Source organism: Dictyostelium discoideum (assembly GCF_000004695.1).
Source record: "Dictyostelium discoideum AX4 chromosome 4 chromosome, whole genome shotgun sequence".
NCBI lineage: Eukaryota > Evosea > Eumycetozoa > Dictyosteliales > Dictyosteliaceae > Dictyostelium > Dictyostelium discoideum.
The window spans coordinates 2,020,366-2,042,865 of NC_007090.3; the positions used below are offsets into that span (position 1 = coordinate 2,020,366).

At 22.8% G+C, this 22,500-nt stretch overlaps 10 protein-coding genes across 10 annotated transcripts in view; 7 read left to right on the forward strand and 3 right to left on the reverse strand.

Moving 5' to 3' along the window:
* DDB_G0284477 (hypothetical protein) overlaps positions 1-1,486 on the forward strand; it is a gene marked incomplete at both ends in the record, with an annotated part of 3,138 nt that extends 1,652 nt beyond the window's left edge. Inside the window, one exon of the mRNA XM_633423.1 lies at positions 1-1,486. This exon is cut by the window's left edge and continues 1,652 nt beyond it. Coding sequence (XP_638515.1) covers positions 1-1,486 — 1,486 coding nt within the window.
* A 735-nt stretch (positions 1,487-2,221) lies between these two features.
* Positions 2,222-3,001, forward strand: DDB_G0284479 (hypothetical protein; the record flags this gene model as incomplete). Its single annotated transcript, XM_633424.1, has 1 exon — positions 2,222-3,001. The coding sequence occupies one exon, from the start codon at positions 2,222-2,224 to the stop codon at positions 2,999-3,001; it is 780 nt and encodes a 259-aa protein (XP_638516.1).
* A 904-nt stretch (positions 3,002-3,905) lies between these two features.
* DDB_G0284549 (speract/scavenger receptor domain-containing protein) lies at positions 3,906-4,682 on the forward strand (the record flags this gene model as incomplete). The annotated part of the gene is made up of 1 exon (XM_633425.2): positions 3,906-4,682. One exon carries the CDS (start codon positions 3,906-3,908, stop codon positions 4,680-4,682), a length of 777 nt encoding a protein of 258 aa, XP_638517.2.
* Positions 4,683-5,457: 775 nt separating this feature from the next.
* Positions 5,458-6,353, forward strand: DDB_G0284541 (hypothetical protein; the record flags this gene model as incomplete). The annotated part of the gene is made up of 4 exons (XM_633426.1): positions 5,458-5,528; positions 5,605-5,789; positions 5,869-6,101; positions 6,198-6,353. 4 exons carry the CDS (start codon positions 5,458-5,460, stop codon positions 6,351-6,353), a joined length of 645 nt encoding a protein of 214 aa, XP_638518.1.
* Positions 6,354-7,096: 743 nt separating this feature from the next.
* DDB_G0284481 (hypothetical protein) lies at positions 7,097-10,457 on the forward strand (the record flags this gene model as incomplete). The annotated part of the gene is made up of 2 exons (XM_633427.1): positions 7,097-7,978; positions 8,253-10,457. 2 exons carry the CDS (start codon positions 7,097-7,099, stop codon positions 10,455-10,457), a joined length of 3,087 nt encoding a protein of 1,028 aa, XP_638519.1.
* A 139-nt stretch (positions 10,458-10,596) lies between these two features.
* Positions 10,597-14,087, reverse strand: ints7 (armadillo-like helical domain-containing protein; the record flags this gene model as incomplete). The annotated part of the gene is made up of 5 exons (XM_633428.1): positions 10,597-11,667; positions 11,762-12,033; positions 12,111-12,780; positions 12,856-13,186; positions 13,357-14,087. The coding sequence occupies 5 exons, from the start codon at positions 14,085-14,087 to the stop codon at positions 10,597-10,599; spliced, it is 3,075 nt and encodes a 1,024-aa protein (XP_638520.1).
* Positions 14,088-14,413: 326 nt separating this feature from the next.
* Positions 14,414-15,550, reverse strand: DDB_G0284485 (short-chain dehydrogenase/reductase family protein; the record flags this gene model as incomplete). The annotated part of the gene is made up of 4 exons (XM_633429.1): positions 14,414-14,485; positions 14,581-14,816; positions 14,896-15,366; positions 15,484-15,550. The coding sequence occupies 4 exons, from the start codon at positions 15,548-15,550 to the stop codon at positions 14,414-14,416; spliced, it is 846 nt and encodes a 281-aa protein (XP_638521.1).
* A 497-nt stretch (positions 15,551-16,047) lies between these two features.
* Positions 16,048-17,634, forward strand: DDB_G0284487 (hypothetical protein; the record flags this gene model as incomplete). The annotated part of the gene is made up of 1 exon (XM_633430.1): positions 16,048-17,634. One exon carries the CDS (start codon positions 16,048-16,050, stop codon positions 17,632-17,634), a length of 1,587 nt encoding a protein of 528 aa, XP_638522.1.
* A 480-nt stretch (positions 17,635-18,114) lies between these two features.
* On the forward strand, positions 18,115-20,932 carry pdkB (PDK1 family protein kinase; the record flags this gene model as incomplete). The annotated part of the gene is made up of 2 exons (XM_633431.1): positions 18,115-19,147; positions 19,239-20,932. 2 exons carry the CDS (start codon positions 18,115-18,117, stop codon positions 20,930-20,932), a joined length of 2,727 nt encoding a protein of 908 aa, XP_638523.1.
* Positions 20,933-21,037: 105 nt separating this feature from the next.
* Positions 21,038-22,500, reverse strand: part of DDB_G0284491 (hypothetical protein) — a gene marked incomplete at both ends in the record, with an annotated part of 3,725 nt that continues 2,262 nt past the window's right edge. Inside the window, one exon of the mRNA XM_633432.1 lies at positions 21,038-22,500. This exon is cut by the window's right edge and continues 1,933 nt beyond it. Within this exon, the coding sequence (XP_638524.1) occupies positions 21,038-22,500 (1,463 nt within the window).

Sequence of the window (22,500 nt, forward strand, 5' to 3'; positions counted from 1 at the left end):
TGGTACTTCAAAAATTGATTATGAATTTTATTTATGTTTTGATAAACTAGAGAATGATAAAGAAATAAGGTCAGTTCATAAAACAAACTTTATATTAGCATTACAATATGGAAATTTTGAAATTCTAATGAAATCAGTCCCAAATCAATTTGGTTTAAAGGAATTTGAAAGAACTGTAATAACATATGATATCGATATTCAACATAAACCAAATTATCTATTTACTCATTGTCATAATAAAGAGAAACAAAAGGAGTTTATTTCATCTTGGATTCAATATATTAGTATTGATAATAATAATAATAATAATAATAATAATAATAATAATAATAATAATGATAGTAGTGGTGGTGGTTTTTGTTTAAATTATTATTATTATTATATTTTACTTATTTTAATTCAAAATGACGATATTGAATTATTAAAATTTTCAATTAATAAGTTACCACTTGATAAATTAATTATAAATTTTGAAAAACATAATAATATTATAATTTCAGATTATATAAAATCAGTTGAAATGTTAGAATTCCTTTATAAAGAATATGGTTCAAATAATATTTTAAAACCTTGTTTACAAATATTTCTTTTACATCTTTCAAATTTAGAATTATTAAAATGTTTTGAAAAATTGGAAAATTTATCATCAAAAAGGAGAATTGTTTTATTAGAAGATAATGTTAAAAAATGTGTTTTCAATTTACCAATGGTTTCTCATATTATTAAAAATGTTGAAAATATTTATGAAATTAAAGAATTTGCATTTAAAGGAATATTTAATGATATTGATAATAATCATGAAAATCAAATAGATGAATTAATTAATTTATTACAATATATAGTTAAATTTACAGATATTAAAATTAATACATTTTTAAATTATTACTATACAAACTTTATATTATTCACTAAAATACCAAATTTTAAAATTTTAAAATTTATTGATTGGTTAATTTCAATTAACTATTCAATTATTAATGATGGGTTTTTTTGTGAAAATAAATTAAAAATATTAAAATATTTAGTTGGTAGAATTCAAGAAATTGATGAATTCTTTCCAGACAAGTGGATAAATTCAGGTGGTGGTAATATTTACCCTTTAGCTAAATTTATAGTTTTAAAATGTGATTTAGATGCATTGGATTTAATAATGAAAGAAATTAATAATTCAAATAAAGCTATCAAAAATGATGATATATCAAATTTCATTTTCATTCTGTTAGGATTTGCATGTGAAATTGGTCAATTAAAAATTTTAGAACATATTAAATTACACCATTGTCAACTATTTAATAAGAAATCAAAAAGTGGTGGTTGGTTCTCTCAAATTCAATTAAACTCTTTAATAAATAAATCAATTATTTCAAATCATATCAATTGCACTGAATTTCTATTACAATATTCAACTATATCTCAATCACAATTTAAAAAAATTACTGCTAAATCTGGTATTTCTTATACTTATTTTAAAAATAAAATAAAATAAAATGTTTTTAAAAAAAAGAAAAAAAAAAAAAGATATATTCATTTTTTTTATTTTTTATATCATTTTGTGTATTTTTGGGAGATGAAAAATAAAATTAAATAATTGTTTAAAAAAAAAAAAGAAAATAAAAAATAAAAATAAAAAAATGAAAATTTTTTTTTTTTTTTTTTTCGTGTAAGATTTGAATGCTTTTAATCTTTTAATCAAAAAAAAAAAAAAAAAAAAAAAAAAAAAAAAAAAACAAAAATTATGGACAAAAATAAAAAAAAAAAAAAAAATAATTATAATAAATAAATAAAAAAAAAAAAAAATAAATGATGAATAGTTCAAAAGTACTGAAGTATGTGATTGTGATTAAATAATTATTTAAACACCACCACAAAATTGTGAGTTGATAAAAAAAATATTTTTACTTTTTTTTTTTTTTTTTATGTAAAAATGATAATGTATTATTATAATAGAGTTTTGAATAATTTTTATTATTTTGTAATTTTATTCAGAGAATTTCAAAAAAAAAAAAATAATAATCTGAATGTAAAAAGAAACTTTCTTTAAATAACAAGAAATAAGTTATTATCATTTTTTTAATTTTGTTTTTTTTAATAAAAAATGATAAATACACATACAAAAATTAAAGTATAAATAAGAATGAAAATTATAATTTTTAATCATTAAATATTCAAACAAAAAAATAATAAACAAGCAAATAATTATATTTTTAAAAAAAAAAAAAAAATGAAATCAATTAGTATAGTATCTTTATTAATTTTATATTGTATAATAAGTTGTGGTAATGTTGTTGTAAATGCAATAAATGGTCAAGTAACATATTATAATGATCAGGGCTATGGCTCCTGTGGTACTTTGATTGATGCAAATACCCAATTTTTAGCAGCAGTTCCACCAGGATTTTGGACAACAACAAATCCAAATTTAGATCCAGTTTGTGGTAAACAAGTAAAATTAACATATAATGGTAATTCAATTACACTTCCAGTACGTGATAAATGCCCAGGTTGTCCAAATAATAATATTGATATTAGTGCTCCTGCATTTATTCAATTAATTGGTAGTCTTGGACCTGGTAGAGTTAGTGTAACTTGGGAATTTGTAGGTAGTAGTTCAAGTGGTGGTAGCACAACCGGAACAGTTTCAACAACAAATGGTAATAGTGGTACTTGTCCAAGAAAAGCATCAGTTAGTGTAGGTCAAGGCTGTTATGATGTATGGGTATCAAAATGTAACAATGCTTGGGATGAGAACCAATTATACGCTGCTAATCCAGGTGTATCATGTACTTCTCTTCAAGTTGGTCAACAATTATGTTGTGGTGGTAGTACAACTGGTGGTAGTGTTACTTGTTCAAGAAAAGCATCAGTTAGTGCAGGTCAAGGTTGTTATGATGTATGGGTATCAAAATGTAATAATGCTTGGAATGAGAACCAATTCTTTGCTGCAAATCCAGGTGTTTTTTGTACTGATCTTCAAGTTGGTCAACAATTATGTTGTAATTAATCAATCATTAATCATTTTCAATAATATTCTAAAACTATAATTATTTATTTATTTAAAACTTTTATTTATTAATAAATGTAAATTTATTTTTTATTTCAAATTTTTAAAAAAACTGTTAATTTCTTTTTAATGGTTGAAAAGTTGTTATTTTTTTTTTTTTAATTAAAATTATTTGAACATTAAAAAAGAAATTCAAATTTCTTCGATTTTTTTATTTAGATTTAAATTATTTTTTTTTTAATTTTTTTTTTTTTAAAAAATCGAAATGTCAAAACCAAAAAAGAATGCGTGCGACGTGGCTTTTTTTTTTAATTATTATAATAATGAATCATTTTTAAGATTCACCCGAATGGTGAGAATAGTGAATTTAAATTTCGTACACAGTTATATAAGGTTGGATATTTTAAAGTCTTTTTTGTTTGTCTATGGACTAGATATTTTTTTTTTTTTTAATAAAATAATGTCTTTTTATTAAATAAAAAAAAAAAAAATTTCCTTAATTCGTGATTGGTTAAAATAATTTATGATTAGATCTTATTGGGGGGTTCGGATAATTATTATTTTTGAATTCAAAAATAAAAAAATTAAAAAAAATTAATAAATTCAACGGTTTATAATAATAATAATGATGTTGATGACTTCTGGTCTTGTTCTTTTTTTTTTTTTGAAAAAATCTTATTTTTCTAATAATGTAATTTTTGCTACCTCTTAAAAAAACTATAGATCTAATTCTTTATGGTATTAGGATCTATGCCTGATATTTAATTTTTTTATAATAATAATAGTTTATTGTTAAATTTTTGTTTAAATAGCAATTTAATTTTTTTTTTTATAAATCATTAAAATCATAAATTAAAAAACAAATAAAAAAAAAATAAATAAATATATATATAAAAAAAATAAAATGAAATTAATTTTAAGTTTATTAACTTTATCAATTTTATATTGTGCTAATACTGTAAATGCAATTAGTGGTCAAGTAACATATTATAATGATGTAGGTTATGGCGCCTGTGGTACTGCTATTGATGCAAATACACAATTTTTAGCAGCAGTTCCACCAGCTTATTGGACTACAGCAAATCCAAATTTAGATCCAGTTTGTGGTAAACAAGTAAAATTAACATATAATGGTAATTCAATTACACTTCCAGTACGTGATAAATGCCCAGGTTGTCCAACTAATAATATTGATATTAGTGCTCCTGCATTTACTCAATTAGTAGGTAGTCTTGGACCTGGTAGAGTTAGTGTAACTTGGGAATTCCTTGGTGGTAGTTCAAGTGGTGGTACAACAGGTACAGTTTCAACAACAACTGGTGGTAGTGGTACTTGTCCAAGAACTGCAACAGTTAGTGCAGGTCAAGGCTGTTATGACGTATGGGTATCAAATTGTAATAATGCTTGGGATGAGAACCAATTCTACGCTGCTAATCCAGGTGTATCATGTACTGCTCTTCAAGTTGGTCAAAAATTATGTTGTGGTGGTACATCATCATCATCTTCAACAACTGGTAGTGCTTCTTGTTCAAGAAAAGGTACTGTTGATGCAGGTCAAGGTTGTTATGATGTATGGGTATCAAAATGTAATAATGCATGGAATGAGAATCAATTCTATGCTGCAAATCCAGGTGTTGTTTGTACTGATCTTCAAGTTGGCCAACAATTATGTTGTAATTAATAATTTCAAATTAATAATTGATGAATATTATTAAGATAAAATAAAAACAATATTTTTTGATAGCAAAGGGTTAATGATGTAAGATTTTGTTTTTTTTTTTTTTTTTTTTTTTTTTTTTTTTTTTTTCAAAAATATTAAGAGAGAGTGGTTGATATAGTACTATATCATAAATTAATTTCAATGGTAATCATACCCCAAACATTATTATTAATGTTAATGGGGTGTTTAAATTATTGATTTAAAATTGATATTATATCTGTTATTCATTTAAAATTAATTTTTTAAAACTAGAGAATTAATTTATTTAGTTTTTAAAATAAGTATAAAAAATACCAGATTTAGCAGTAATTTTTTTTTCTGCAACAAAACCCATTTTAATTATTTTTTTATTTTATGTGTTTCTGAAATATTTTTTTTTTTTTTTTTTTTTTTTTTTTTTTTTTTAATTTAATTAACTATTTAAAGGGGTTAAAATAATAGTGATATTCTCAAAATACTTCAAAGACGATTTTATTGTTATTTTTATAACACTCTTTAGAAAGGTATTATAATTTATATGATTTTTTTTTTTATTCAAAGATTTTTTTTTTTTTTTTTTTTAATACTAACCATTTTTAATAAACAAATATTAATAAAAAAGATTAAATAAAAAAAAATAAAAAAAAAATTCAACTTTTGAGAAATGAAAGAGAAATTTCTAAAGCATTATTTAAAATGATTTTTAGATCAGTACCAACAATTACAATAAATAATAAAAAGTTTAAATTTTTAAAAGATGGTCAATTTGATTTTATTGATATATCTTATAAATGTGGAATTGATAAAAAAACTAAATACATTCGAAATGTAAGTCAACCATTTCTAAATTCAATAAAACAAAAAGAATTTTTATTTACATTAATATTTTATTAGAAACTATCAGATATATTAATAAACACATAGATTGTGTCGTTATCCACAAAGGTTGCAAATTGGAGTATTTCTATGAATTTTATGAAAACTTTAGAGGTTTTTTCAAGGTTTTTTATTATAATAGAAACATAATTATTACCTCTATTCCGGGTATCGCTCGTTTTACAGCTGGATTATGGTTTAACACTGCCACTTGTAAATATTCAGAATTTGGCCATAATATAGTTATATCACCACAACGTTCCAGGCATTAGGCTAGTACTCTTTGTCATAGTAGGTGCAAGAGATCCGATCAATGGTTCATGGAATGGGTTTGCCTTTAATAGGTCAGTTAGCATTCAATATCCAACTGCTGCAATTTCATTTGGTACGAGAGCGTCCACCATCAGAAATGAAAATAAAGTTTTAAATCTTACAGGAAACCAATCACAACTCAGTGGTTCCACTTCAACAAACAACAAACAACAAGCCAATTTAATTCCAAATAATCCACCATTCTTTATTACTGTAAGTGTGTGTTTGATAACAAATCACTTTTATTTATTGATCATTTTTTTATTAACTAAATTGATATTAAACAACTTTAATATTACCAAAAATTAGATTCCATCAGCTATCCTCTTAAGTGGAGTTGAACCTATTAAAATTGATCCCCAACCCCAAAATTTCGTATTTGATCTTTTTCTTTTGAAAAATAGAATAGATATACTTCCAAATTTCTTTCAAAGTGGCCATAATATTTACATTGAACCCAATTAAAAATAAAAAAAATAATAATAAAAATAAAAATAAAAATAATAATAATAATAATAATAAATAAATACACAAATATAATTATGCTATTATACTAAACAAATTTTAATCAAAAAAAATAATTAAAATAAAATATTATAAAATAAAATAAAATGATTAGATTCATTTTTTATTTTCTATATCATTTTTGGTATATTCCAGAGCTCTCAATTTTGAAAAATTAAAATTTTTTTTTTTTTTTTTTTTTTGTGTGTCAGATTCGAATGTTAATACAAAAAAAAAAAAAAAGATAATAATAAATATCATCAATAAATAAACAATTAAATTATATATTCAAATGAAAATAAAAAAATAAATGATGACGTTGAAATTAAGATATTTTTTGGAAACGATACCTTTTTTTTTTTTTTTTTTTTTTTTTTTTTTTTTTTTTTTATTTTTTTTTTTTTAATTTTTTTGAATTTTAAAAAAAAAAAAAAATAAAAAAAATTGAAATTTTTTTCACCTTAAACAGTGTTTATATATTTAATTTTAGTTTTTTTTATTTTATTTTATTTTTTATTTTTTTTGTAAAAAAACTAAAAACATAATTAAATTAGATTACTATATATATATATATGTATAATATATGAATAAAAAAATATTATTAAAAACATATTAATAAAAAAAAAAAAAAAAAAAAAAAAAAAAATATATATATATATATATATATATTATTATTTATATATATTTATAAATAAATAATAAAAATGACACTAATTCAAAATGAACATCCAGAAATTAGTAATATAATAAATAATATTCAACAAAATCAAAAGAATAATAAAATCAATGATTTGAAAAATTTTTTAGAGAATTCAAAACATTTTGGTGATTTTAGAAAATACTTAATTGAAAAGAATAAGTATTCATTGGCATCAATGTTACAATGTTATGAATCGATTCAATCATTTAAACAATCATTTTTAGTAGATAATCCACCATTTAATTTAAAATTAGCAAATGATATCATATCAACCTTTTTAATTAAACCAACAAATTCAAACGTTTCACCAAACTCGAGTAATTCAAATTTATTTTCAAATAATAATAATAATAATAATAATAATGGAACAGGATCATCATCATCATCATCATCACCACCACAATCACAACAACCATCATCATCTTCATTTTATATTGGTTTCATTGATGCAAGTGTTTATAATAGTTTAAAAGCTTTATTAGATCCATTGTGGCAAAAACCAACTTCTTCAATTTCTTTAAATAGTTCTGTTAATACAACAACAACAACAGCAGCAACAACAACATCTAATAACCCATTATCAACATCATCATCAAGTATTGGTGCTGGTGGTTCATTATTTGATTCATCACCATTAGATTCTGATTCTGATTTATTTGGTACCCCAACAACACCAGTACCAATACCAACACCAACAAAAACAACAACAACATCAACAGTTGAGGATCCAGAAGAACCAACTAAAGAACAAATAAATAAACAAAAAGAGATTAAAGATGATTTATCAACACATGTCACCCATAATTTATTCGATATATTAATTGAATTCTTAATATTCAAATTAGAGCCTGAATTTAGAAAATATATGGCCATAATTACTCCAAATGTATGTTTTTAATTTATCCTTATTATTATTATTATTCTTTGTTTTAAATTTATATATATTTTTTTTTCATTTTTTTTATTTGAAAGTTTTAAAAAGTTGGATCCTTTTTGGAAGATCCTGGGAAAGGCCAAAAAAAAAAATAAAAATAAAAAAAAAAATAAAAAAAAAAGAAAAGAAAAAAAAAAAAATAAAAAAAAAAGAAAAAAAAAATTTTATAATTTGACCTAAATTTGCTGATTTTCATATACTGACCTTTTTTTTTTATTACTTTTAGAACGAACAAAGTTTTAACCCATTAAATAGTAATAATAATAATAACAATAATAATAATAATACAAATACAAATTCAAATATGGTATTTGAATCACCATTAACACCAAAGAAAGAGGAAGTTGCAGCCAATTTTTATATAAATAATTTAAATAACAGTAGTAATAGTATAAACTATAATAGATTAGAAGGAGAGAATAGAATAGTATGGTTTGGAGATCAAGATCATATTCCAGTTTACTATGTGGATCATTTAGGTGGTGCAATAATTCAAGCATTACTATATATAACCGAATTTAGATTCCTATTCATTAGTAAACTAACTATGACCGAATTAACATGGATACCATTAGCAACAGTTTATCGTATTGAAAGAGTAACAAGTTTTAGGTTTGACAGTGCAATTTCAATATGGGGTAAAAATTTTAGGAGGATTGAATTTCATATTGATCCAAAAGAGTTTAAACAACAATCATTTAATACATTAGGTGGTATTTCTGTAAATAATAATAATAATAATAACAATAGCAATAATAATAATAACAATAATAATAATAATAATAATAATAATAATATGAATAATGGTATGAATAATGGTTCACCTTATATTAATGGTGGTAATAATGGTGAATATATTGGTGATATCACTCAACCAATTATATTTAGAATGAGAATATTTGCTTTTCAAGATGTATCAAATTTATTTGCATTCAAATATTCACCAAATAAATCACAATTACAAGATGGTTGGAGAATATTAAATGATTTTGGTGAATGGTTACGTCAAGGAATTCTATCAGAGACAGCAGGTTACAATATGAAATGGCGTTACTCTGAAAAGAATATTGAATATATTAATCCAACCTATCCAAAATGGTTGGTTGTACCACATAATATTTCCGATGAAGAAGTTGGTATTTGTATGAATTTCCGTTCAAAAGGTCGTATTCCAGCATTATCTTGGATAAGTAGAGATGGTGTACCTTTGGCACGTTCATCACAACCAATGGTTGGTATCACTAGACAAAAGAGTGTTGTTGATGAAAAGTTGGTGGATTCAATTCGTATGGCTTGTCCAAGTGGTAAATCATTATTCCTATTGGATGCTCGTCCAAAAGCAAATGCAATTGCAAACGTTGCAAAAGGTATGGGCTATGAATTGAATTACAATTGTGATATTGAATTCCTTGGTATTGCAAATATTCATTCAATGCGTGACTCTATCAATAAATTGGAACAATTTTGTCAATCAAATAACGATGAAAATTGGTTAAGTGGTCTTAATGAAACTCGTTGGTTAGATCATATTCGTACACTTTTATTAGGTGTAGCCAGAGCAGTCAGTCTCATCAATAAAGGTCATCCAGTTTTATTGCATTGTAGTGATGGTTGGGATAGAACTTCTCAACTCTCCTCTCTAACTATGATCATTCAAGATCCATACTTTCGTACTATTGAAGGTTTCCAAGTTTTAATCGAAAAGGAATGGTTAAGCTTTGGTCATTGCTTTATGAATCGTGTAAGACATGGTGATCGTAATTGGTACTCTGATAGTCAACGTTCACCAGTATTCCTTCAATTTATCGATTGTGTTTATCAATTAATGAATCAATATCATGACTACTTCCAATTCAATGAAAACTATTTAATTACAATCTTGGATGCCCTTTACTCTTGTCAATTTGGTACATTCCTTTGTAATAGTGAAAAGGAAAGACAAACTATTAAAAAGGATACAGTATCACTTTGGAGTTATATAAATTCAAATCCATTGACTCCCTATCTAAATCCATTCTATATTTCCTATGAACATGAAACATCAAGAGCTTTCCATTTACCAGAATGGAGAAGTGAACATATTACCCTATGGAAAGGTTATTACCTTCGTTATTGGAGAAATCCATTAAAGGAACCAATGGATTGGCAAAAGGTCTCCATTGGTTTAAAACTTAAAAACAATCATCTCTTACGTCAAATCCAAGATTTAATACTTCAAAATCAACAATTAACATTGGATAATTTATCATTACAAGAAGAAAAGTACAAACAAACTCAAGAAGTTGAAAATGAGAAATTAGAAAATCAAGAAAAAGAAAAAAGTGATCATAGTAAAAAATTAAATCAAGAAAATGATATCACCATACCACTCAATAATGAAACTATATTAAACGAAAGTGAACCTGTTGTAGAAAATGAAATAAATCAATAAATTATATTAATTATTAATTTAGTAAACAATTCAAACAAACAAACAAAAAATAAAATAAAATAAAATAAATAAATAATAAAAATAAAAAATCGATATATAAATACAAATGACAATAACAAGTTTTTAATTTTTATTTATTTTAAAATTTAAAATAAAAAGAACTTGGATAAACCATTGGTATTTTAATTAGACCATTCAAAACTTGATCTAAAAATGATATTGGATTTGTTGTTGATGATGATGATGACGATGATGATGGTATTGAGTGTTGCTGATTTAATTTCTTTTGAATAAATTCACAAAATTTAAAAAGTGGGAAATAGTTTATAAGTTCTTGATTTTGTGATTGTTGATGTTGTTGATATCTTTGTTCTTGTTGGTGATTAATACCATTTGCATTGATATTGTTATTGTTATTATTATTTTTATTGATTACTATTAAATCTATTAATTTAACAATTAAATTACAAGAGAAAATAAAAGATTCCAATATTTGCTTTGTATCTAAAGGAACTGTATGGTTGATAGATTTTGATTGAATATTTAAAAGTAATTGATATTTTTGTTCTAATTGTCTGAAAATTAATGATTTACTTAAAAATCTCTTTAATAATATTTCGTTATTATTATTATTATTATTATTATTATTATTATTATTATTATTATTATTATTATTATTATTATTATTATTATTATTGCCATCATCGTTGCATTCTAATAAAAATGATTTCAAATTTAAAATATTAAATAAATATTTCTCATGTAATAATATAAAATCTTCTTGGAATTGAAGTGATCTTTCTTGCTGTGAACTTGCTTTTAGAGAAACAATAGATGTATGATAATTTGATAATTGATTTAATATCTTTGAATTATTATTATTATTGTTATTATTAGTGTTGTTTTTATTGGTGGTGATGCTATAAATTGAAATTTCATTCTCTAAAGTTGCAATAGATAATAAACCTTTTAACCAAAGGTAATTACATTCAGATTCAACTTTATGAATTAAAGTTGAATAAATAACCATTGCGATCTTATGAAATCCATGACGTTGTGATAATTGTGCTAAATTATAACAACTCCATAATTGATCAGGTTTTGGATTCTCTAAAATATATTGTATCAATGGTAATAGTTGCTCTGTTATCTCTTGAATCTTTTGATTATTTTCATCAAATGTTTTAAATATACACATAAAAATTGACATCTAAAATAATAATAATAATAATAACAATAATAATATATTAATAAATGTTTTTTTAAAAATTTAGAATTAAAATTAAAATTTTTTTAATACATACAGGTATTGAATATTTACAATCTTGCTTATTTATTCCATTACTAATACCATTGTTATTTCTATTAATGATGTTATTATTATTATTGTTACTATTATTATTATTATTATTATTATTATTGAAATTATTGTTTATTAACTGTACACTATTTTCTTTAATAATTAAATTATTTAAATAATCTAATATTAATTTAAACCAACCATTTTGATTTAAAACCGATTTATTCATTGGTATACACATTGATAGACAATGGAATAATGATTTTAAAATTGAATCTTTAATTTATAAAAAAAAAAAAATTAGTAACAAACAATAAATAAAAAAAAATGGAAAATAAAAAAATAATACATACAAGGTATTTCATTTAATAGTGATATAATTGTAGTTGTAATTGATTTTAATGGTTTTGGATCCTTTTTAATTAATCTAATTATTGATTTTAAAAAAACTGATGTTTTATTTAATGTTGATTTATTTTCATTAATATTAGTATTGTTATTTGTTGATGTTGTAAATTGAGTTTTTAATATTACACATATATTATTCACTGTTTGATTCAATATTGATTCTATTAATTTATTATTATTATTATTATTATTATTATTATTATTATTATTATTATTATTATTATTATTATTATTATTATTATTATTATTATTATTATTATTATCAGTTGATTCAACTATAATATTAACAAGAGTTTGAATTGATAATTCAGATAGTTTAAAATCATAATCTAATGAATATTGATAAAGAATATCAATTAAATCATTATCATTTGCTTGATTCAATTCCAATATCTTTGTATATTGGGATTGAGATAATATTGAAAGTAATAATAATGCATTATATTTTATCTCTCTATAAGATTTGGATGGTGTCTCCTTTATGATATTGAATATTTCAATTATTGGAAATTGTGAATGTGGTGATGTTATTGCTAATTTTTGTAAACATTTTAATGCTATAACTTTAACTACAACTCTTGAATCTGAAAATCCATAATTCTTTAAAAATTTAATCTATAAATAATAAATGAATTAGTATTAATTTTTTTTTTTTTTTTTCTTTTTTTTTTTTTAAAAAAAAATACATACATGATCATCAATATAAAGGATATGTTTTAAAGATAAATTTGTTAAAGTATCTAAAATTACAGAAACGAAACCAACAGAAGGATATAAATCCAATAAACCAACTAACATCTCTTTAGATTGTGTTGCAATTGAATGACTATGATGCATATGTCTAAATAATCTGGTATACTTTAATTTGGTTATTGGTGGTGTTTCAACATTTTGAATAACTGTATGAATTTTTTCAATAATACTATCTGAAAATAATGGTGATATTTCACATAATTTATCCATTATAAAAATTGTTGCTTCTAATTCAACTTGATCATGTGATTGCATACATGTTCTAATACTGTATTATTATTATTATTATAATTATTATTATTATTATTATTATTATTATTATTATTATTATTATTATTATTATTATTATTATTATTATTATTATTATTATTATTATTATTATTTGAGAGATTAATATTTTTTATTTAGATTTTTAAAAGTATAAATTTGAATATTTACCTATGATGAATATAAAGTTTATCAGCAATTAAATGAGGTACACTACCTAATACTCTTAAAGATAATGAACGTGCTATTGGGTCATTGGATAGAATGACAGAATGAATTCTTTTTAAAACCTCTTCAATATTTGAAACTTTATGAATCTCTGATGAACATTCTTGAAATACTTTTAATATACGATATTTAACAGTGTTACTTGTAGTTCTAAAAATATCGGATAAACGTGTTATAACTGAATTTACAATTAAAGGTGATGGATGAAATTTAATTAAATGACTAAAGAAAAGTATTGATTCAATTTGTTCACCTAAATTACCACTTCTAATACCTTTATTGATCTCCATTAATATTGTGCCACATTCTTTATCATCCTCTTTATTAGATTCAATCACTACTATATTACTATTAGTTGGTGTTGTTGTACCACCACCACCACCAACTACTGATGATGCTGATGATGTTGATGATCCAGCTGTTTGTATACCACCACCACCACTTACAGTATTGTTGGTAGTAGGTGATGGTGTTGAAATACTTGATGAAGGTGGTTGAATAGTTACTGTAGTTGGTGTAGTTGTTGATTGTTGATTATTGGTTGAAAATAAATGAAATAATGAATTTGGTGGTAATTGATTTGATATACCTAAAACTGATGATCCATTTGATAATGATGGTTGTCTAACCCCTCCTTGATCATTTAATAGACTTGAGTTTTTATATTTACTCATTATCTATTTAATTAAATATTTCAATTAGTTAAATTAAAAATGAAAAATTAAAAAAAAAAAAAAAAAAAATGAAAAAGTGAAAAAAAAGTGAAAAGTGAAAAAAAAAAAAAAAAAAAAAATTAAAAAATGAATAAAAAAAAAAAACAATATAATTAAAACAATTCCAAAAAAGGAAAGAAAATGATGAAAAAATTAAAAAAACAAAATTATTAAAATAATTCTTTAAAAAAAGATCTAAATAAAATCATTCCAAAATTTTATTTTTTATTTTTTACATATTAAATGAGTCAATAAACCCTTATTTATTTTTTTTATTATTATTTTTTTTAAAGTGGAGTAACATATGATGCAGTTAAACCACCATCAACTAAAAATGTTGAAGCTGTTACGTAAGATGACTTTGGAAAATAAAAAAAGAAACAAAAAAAATAAATTAAATATTAGTTTCTATAAAATTAATATTAAAATTTAAATAATTAATATTAATAATTACCTCATCACTTGCAAGGAACAAAGCACCATTTGCGATTTCATTTGCCAAACCAAATCTACCCATTGGAAGATGAACTAAACGACGATTTCTCTTTTCTGGGGTATTTAAGAATTTATCCAATAATTCAGTTCTTAATGGGCCTGGACAAAGTGCATTTACTCTAATATTTTGTCTTGCATGAATAATTGCTAATTCTCTAGTCATTGCTAAAACACCACCTTTACTTGCAGTGTATGCTTAATTAATTTTAAAATAAAAAATATTTATTAATAATTTATTTTTATTTTTATTTTTATTTTTAAAAAACACACTTACCAATTTGTGGAGTTGCAGCACCCATTATTGCAACAAAACTTGCAGTATTGATTATAGTACCACCACCAGCTCTTAATAAAGCAGGAATACCAAATTTACAGCCTAAAAAAACACCTTTTAAATTAACATTCATTGTTTTATCCCAAACTTCTTCAGTTGTATTTACAGAGTCATCATCTTCAGAGATCATAATACCAGCATTATTGAAAAGGATATTTAATTTACCAAATGTTTTTTCTACAGCATCTATCATTTCTTTAACATCGGATGCTTTACTAACGTCAGCTCTAAAAAATGATGCTTCGCCACCTGATGATTTAATTAATGATTCTACTTCTTTACCTTTAATATCATTTACATCAACTAATAAAACTTTAGCACCTTCTTTTGCAAATAATAATGAGGATTCTCTTCCAACACCATCTGCTGCACCTGTAATTAATGCTACTTTACCATCTAATCTACCTTTTTCTAATTTTAAAAAATTATAAAAATTAAAATTAAAAAATTAAAAAAATTAAAAATTAATAAATTATTATTATTATTATTATTATTTTTTTTTTTTTTTTTTTTTTTCAATATACTTACTTATAGTTGAATAAAATCTAATAGAGGTTGATCCAATATTTTGTATTTTTTTAAAAGATGAAAACATTTTATTGTGAATAATTTAATGAAAATAATAATAAAAAAAAAAAAAAAAAAAAAAATATTTTATCAAAAAAAAAAAATTATTTAAAAAAAAATTAAATTAAATTTAATAATTAAAAAAAAAAATTAAAAAATTAATCTTTTTTGTAAATTGATAAAAAAAAAAAAAAAAAAAAAAAAAAAAAAAAAAAATTAAACCAACAATTTCACACAAACCATCATAAAAAAAAAAAAAAAAACTCCTTTTATAATATTTTTTTTAAAATCATTAAATTTCTTTTAAAAAGAATGTGAAAGGAAGTTTAAAAAAAATAGATTCAATTTATTTCTAATAAATAATTTAATTTTTTTTTTTTAATTTTTTTTTTTTTTCAAAATTATTTCTGTTTCTCAAAAAAAAAAAAAAAAAAAAAAAAAAAAAAAATTTACTGTTTTAAAAAAAAAAAAAAAGTAATTATTTAAAATTTTTTAGGTATAAAACAAACAAAGAACAATTAAAGAATGGAAGATTTAATTAACAAAAAAAAATATTTTGATAATATATTAGGATGTATATATGGTCAGTGTTTAGGTGATGCCTATGGATTAAGTACAGTTTGTAAAATGAAACATCATGTTGATAGATGGTATCCAAAAGTCAATGAAAATTCATTCATTGATTTTCCAAATTATAAAATTGATGACTATATGGAAGGTGGTCATACACACGATAGAGGTGATTGGGGTATAGATTCTGATAATATGATTTTATTATTACAATCTATTATAAAAGTTTTTCAACACACAAATGATGTCAATAGTAATAATAGTAGTAGTAGTAGTAGTAATAATAATGATGAATTATTTTTTAAAGTTTATAGAAATATATTTTTAAAAAATAAAATTTGGGATTATATTAGAATTCAAGAAGAAGAAGAAGAGGACGATGCAATTTTAAAGATTTTTATTAAAAAATTAAAAGTTTATTATACAAAAAAAGGATTTCAAGAATTAGGAGATTGGGATAAAAATTGGTTTTCATTTTGTAGAGGCAGACAAACAACACAACTTGTGGTTCGTAATGATGAATTTTTAAAAGACCCAATGATGGTTAGTAAATACTATTATTTAATAGAATCAACAAAATATCCAAATGATACAGGAGCATTAATGAGATCATCAATTATACCATGTATGAACTTTTTAAATGAAAAACAACAATTAATAAATACTGTTAATTTTTCAAAGGTTACACATTATGATCCAAGATCAGTAACTTGTTGTATAATTCAAAATAATTTAATTACAACAATTTTAAATTATTATTATAATAATAATAATAATAATAATAATAATAATAATAATAATAATAATAATAATAATATTTCAAATTTATTATTAAAACTAATTAAAATTATATATGAAGATAAGAAAATTGAAAAATTACAAAATTATTATAATGAAAAAAATGGAATGTTTGAAAATGAAATTGATAAAAGAAGGAAAATTGGGATTTCAAATTATCTTATTTATTCAGCTCGAGATTGGGGACATTTAAATTTGGAGAGATCTTTACAAGGTGGATTTAGTTTGAGTGGTTTGAGTAGTTCAATTTATTCATTAAAAAAATTTAATCAATACTTTAATCAAGAAAAAGAAAAGTTAATTAATTCAGGTTGTAGTGATGGTTTAATTAATTTATCATTCTTATTTAGAAAGGTTTTGGATGAATTAATTAGAGAGGGTGGTGATAATAATGGTGCAAGTACAGGTGCATTATTAGGTTCAATTATTGGTTACTCAAATTTACCAAAGGATATGTTACAATCAATGCCTAATAAACAATGGCTAGATGATCAAGTTATTCAATTTATAAAACTATTAGATGAAAGAATAACCAATGGTAAAATAATACCTTTTACAATCTCTGATGACCAAGAACAAAATATATATAGTTCAATAGGTCATAATAATGGTGAAACTCAAAATTATCCTTTTGTAAATTATGAAAATAATAATAATAAAAATAAAAATAAAAATAATAATGATAATAATGATAATAATAATAATAATAATAATAGTAATAGTAGTAAATGTATCATTCAATAAATTATTGTAGTAATCCATTTTACTTTTTTCTCTTTTTTTTTCAAAAAATTAAATTCATAAGTGGGAAAACTTGAAAAAAAAAAAAAAAATTTATTTTTAATTTTTATAAATAGACACAATAATCACACCACACACACTCACACACGCACACATACTGACCTATATATATCATGTACACTCACACAAAATTACAGAATAAAGGTAAAAATAAATTAAATTACCACTAAACAGTTGTTTTTTTTTTTTTTTTTTTTATATTTAAATTTTCAGACACAATAATTATTTTATTTGGTTTTGTTTTTTTTTTATTTTTTTTTATTTTTAATTATTAAATAAAAACCACAATAACTGCAGCCAATATAAAATTTAGTCCGTGTGTATGTAAATAATAATAATAATAATAAAAAAATAACAATAACATCTATTTTTTTTTTTTTTTTTCCAAAAAAAAAAATTAAAAATAAAAAAAAAAAAAAAAAAATGATAAATGGTCGTTACCAAAAAGAAGATGTTGTTAATAATAACAACAATTTAAATTTAAATTTAATTGAAAAAACTTTAAATGATTTAACAATCAAAAATAATACAAATATAAATAATAATAACACTAATAATAAAAATACCAATTATTATAATAACAACAATTTTAATAATAATAATAATAATAATAATAATAATAATAATAATAATAATAATATTAATAATAATAATAACAATAATAAATATTTAAATAATAGCCATAATAATAATAATAATAATAATAATAATAATAATAATAATAATAATAATAATAATAATAATAATAATAATGAAATAAATAATAACAATAATAATGTATTATCTCATTCATCATTAAGTGGAAAAGGTGGTTCAACAACCTATGAAACAACATCATATACAACAAGTATAACAAGTAGTAGAGATACTGGAACAATTTCGACATCTTATGAAAGTTCTTCATCATCTTCTTCGTCATCATCTTCTTCATTATATGATGATGATGAATATTCAGATTATTCAGATAGTAGTGATAGTATCGATAGTTATGTAAATCATAGACAAGCTTTATCTAAATCTCAACAACAACAACATTTACAACAGCAACAAGATCAACCACAACCATTACATTCATCAATGGGTGCAATATCTAATGAAAAACCTCCTTCTCCAACTAACCAACAACAACAACAACAACACCATCATCCGAAACATAATATAGAATTACCAAAAACATCATCATTTGGATTGCAACCAAATTCTTCAATACCTCATAAAAAATCAAGATCAGATTTCGATTTCATTAGAACAATTGGAAAAGGTGCATATGGTAAAGTGAAACTTGTAATTGAAAAAGAAACTCAATTAATATTTGCATCGAAAATTTTGAATAAAAAACTTATAATTAAAGAAAAAAAAGCGAAATATGTAAATACTGAAAAAACTATATTAGATTCTTTGGATAATCCAAACATTGTAAAATTATTTTATACTTTTCAAGATGAAAATAATTTATGTAAGTCATTTTTTTTTTTTTCATCCCAATATATTTATTTTAGTTTCTTCAAAATGTTAATTTTTTAATTTTTATATTTTTATATTTTTAGATTTTATATTAGAATATTGCCCAAATGGTGATTTATTAGGAGCATTAAAGAAAGCAGGTTGTTTTTCAATTGATGTAGTTAGATTTTATGCTGCAGAAATATTAATTGCATTAGAATATTTACATGGAAAAGGTATAGCACATAGAGATTTAAAACCAGAGAATATTCTGTTAGGGAAAAATCAACATTTGAAATTGAGTGATTTCGGATCAGCAAAACAATTAAGTATAGGAAGTCATCATAAAGGTAGTAGATCAGGTTCTTTCTGTGGTACTGCAGAATATGTTTGTCCAGAGTTATTAACAGAGAAATCTGCAGGTGTTGAAGCTGATATTTGGTCCTATGGATGTTTGCTATATCAATTGGTAAGTGGGAAATTACCATTCAAAGGTTTCAATGAATATCAAACATTTCTATTAATTACCAAAAGAGAATTTTCATATCCTGATAATTTCGATAAATGTTGTATGAATCTAATCGATCAACTATTAGATTTAGATCCATATAAAAGGCCGACAATTAGTGAAATTAAAAATCATGAATTCTTTTCATCCATTCAAGATTGGTCGAGTATACCATCACAAACTCCGCCACCCATTGAACAAATGGTACCACAATCACCATTCCCTTCACCAAACTCTTCATTAAGATTAAAAAAGAGATCACTTTCTGTTGGTTCACCAATTAATAGTTCTTTAACTTATTTATCACAACCACCAATAAAACCATTAAATTTAGATAATTCAAATATTGATTATAATGATTTTGAAAATAATCAAATAATAAGTAATAATAATAATAATAATAATAATACTACAACTACAACTACAACTACAACTACAAGTGCAAATACTAGTGGTAGTACAAATAATACATTATATTTTACTTCTCCAAATGTAACTAGTCCACCTACATCAATGTCTTCTAATAATACTCCAAGATATATAAATCCATTACCAACTCAATCAACAACAACAACAACAACTAAACCAGCATATAGTTCAACACCAAGTTCAACAATTTTAAAATCAACTCCTCCACCTCCAATTTTATCTTCATGTTCATCAAATAATTTATTAGGTAAATCATCAAATCAACAATATCAACCATTTCAATTCCACCAACAGCAACAACAACAACAACAACAACAACAAAGAGAAAGATCATCTACAACTACACCATCACCAACATTTTTATCAAATCATCATAATCAACATCAAAAAAATTTACAACAATCATTCTCATCAATTGATAAATCGTCATTTTCAACATCATCACCAATGAGTTCACCAAGAATTCTATTGAAACCTACAGAATTAGTATTGATGGATAAGGATAGAAAAAGAAATATTAGAGAACAACAACAAATTGATCAATATCAATGGAGTAGGTTCCTTTTACCAAATGATGAAATCATATTAGCATGTGGTATAACAGAGAAAAGATCAGGTTTAATTACAAAAAAAAGACAATTAATAATCACTGATACTCCTAGAATTTTTTATGTTGATCCTGTTAAAATGACTCAAAAAGGTGAAATTACTGTCGATGGTTCATTATCTGCTCAACAAAAATCTTCAAAACATTTCATTATAAACTCAAAAGGAAGATCAAGACATTTCTATGATTTAGATGGTCAATCGAAATTATGGGTTGATTTAATAAATGAATTAAATATGTTATCATTTAAGTAATAATAATAATAATAAATAATAAATAATAAATAAATAATTAATAAACAAAATTGTATACAATATTACATTTCTTTTTTTTTTTTTTTACTTTTAGTAAAACTTTTTTTATTTTTGAGGATTACATCTTTTACAAAATTGACTACCATTTGTTGAAATTGGTGAAAGTGGTATATCAGGTAAACCAGGTATAACATTTTTATAAATATCTTGTAAATCATTATAAACTTCATTAAAGGATTGTTTTCTTTGTGATTGTTCAGCCAATAAAGAGGCGATTAAAGTTTTGATACGGATTGGAATATATTGGAAATCAGTGGTTAGGAAATCACGATGTAATGGAGTTGGATGTTTATATTGATATCTATGTTTTGTAACCATTTCAAAGAATGTACAACCAAAGGAATAGATATCAACCTTTTCACCATCGTATTGGAATCTACCATACTCTTCGGGAACATAGTCATCTGTATGAAAAGTTGAAGTGAAATTATTATCATGCACTAATTCCTTTTGAATTGATGCACCTAAATCTGTGATTTTACAAATTAACCCACCAAATTCTCTTTGACGTTCATCATTTTCATCGGAAGCTTCAGAACTATTGAAATTTTCAAAGACAAGGATATTATCAGGTTTTAAATCACGATGGATGATTTGACATTTATGAATATCAATCATACCTAAACAAATATCCATCATAAATCTAATTACCAACTTCCAGGATCTGTACTCTAATAAATTGGTTTTCAATGAACCCGCAGTGGCACACTCTAATAACATACCACGTTTGTTTGGATTATCATCAGAGATTGCAGGCATTTTAATGATATAATCAGAGAATTGTAAACGCTTTAATTTATCCACCTCTTCATAGAATAATGTCTCTAAAGATTTCTTATCAGTTTGCTCAACATTACTAAAATTGTATTTGAAATTGTCAACTGATTCACCAGTTTTATAAGTTTGATAAATTTTCTCTTCATACATTTCCCTTTCAATATCTTCTTCCAATTGAAGTGAATCTTTTGTCTCTATAAATTGTTTAAAAACATAAGAACCCTCTGGACAATTTGATAACATTGGCCAATCAATATGTTTAACCATATAAATATTTGCTTGACCACCCGATGCAAATGGTTCAATTTCTGTTTCTATACATGATGATGGTATCTTTAATGATTGTTCAATATCAATGGAACTTTCTATAACATTTAATATAAATTTATCAATATTCCATAAAATTGGATTTTCAACTGTAACAATACTATTATTATTAATAATTTTATTATTATTATTATTATTATAGTTATTATTATTATTATTATAGGAATATTCATTATCACTATTATTATTTCTACTATTTGTACCACTACCTGTACTATTCTTTCTATTGTTATTATTATTATTAAATTTATTATAACTTCCACCTGTGTTACTATTACTATTACTTCCACCTGTACCACTACCACTTGTGTTATCATCTGACACAACTTCAACACTATTATTATTAAAATTTCTAGCAATAGCATGTTCTAATAAACTACCACCACTATGATGATGATTATTTA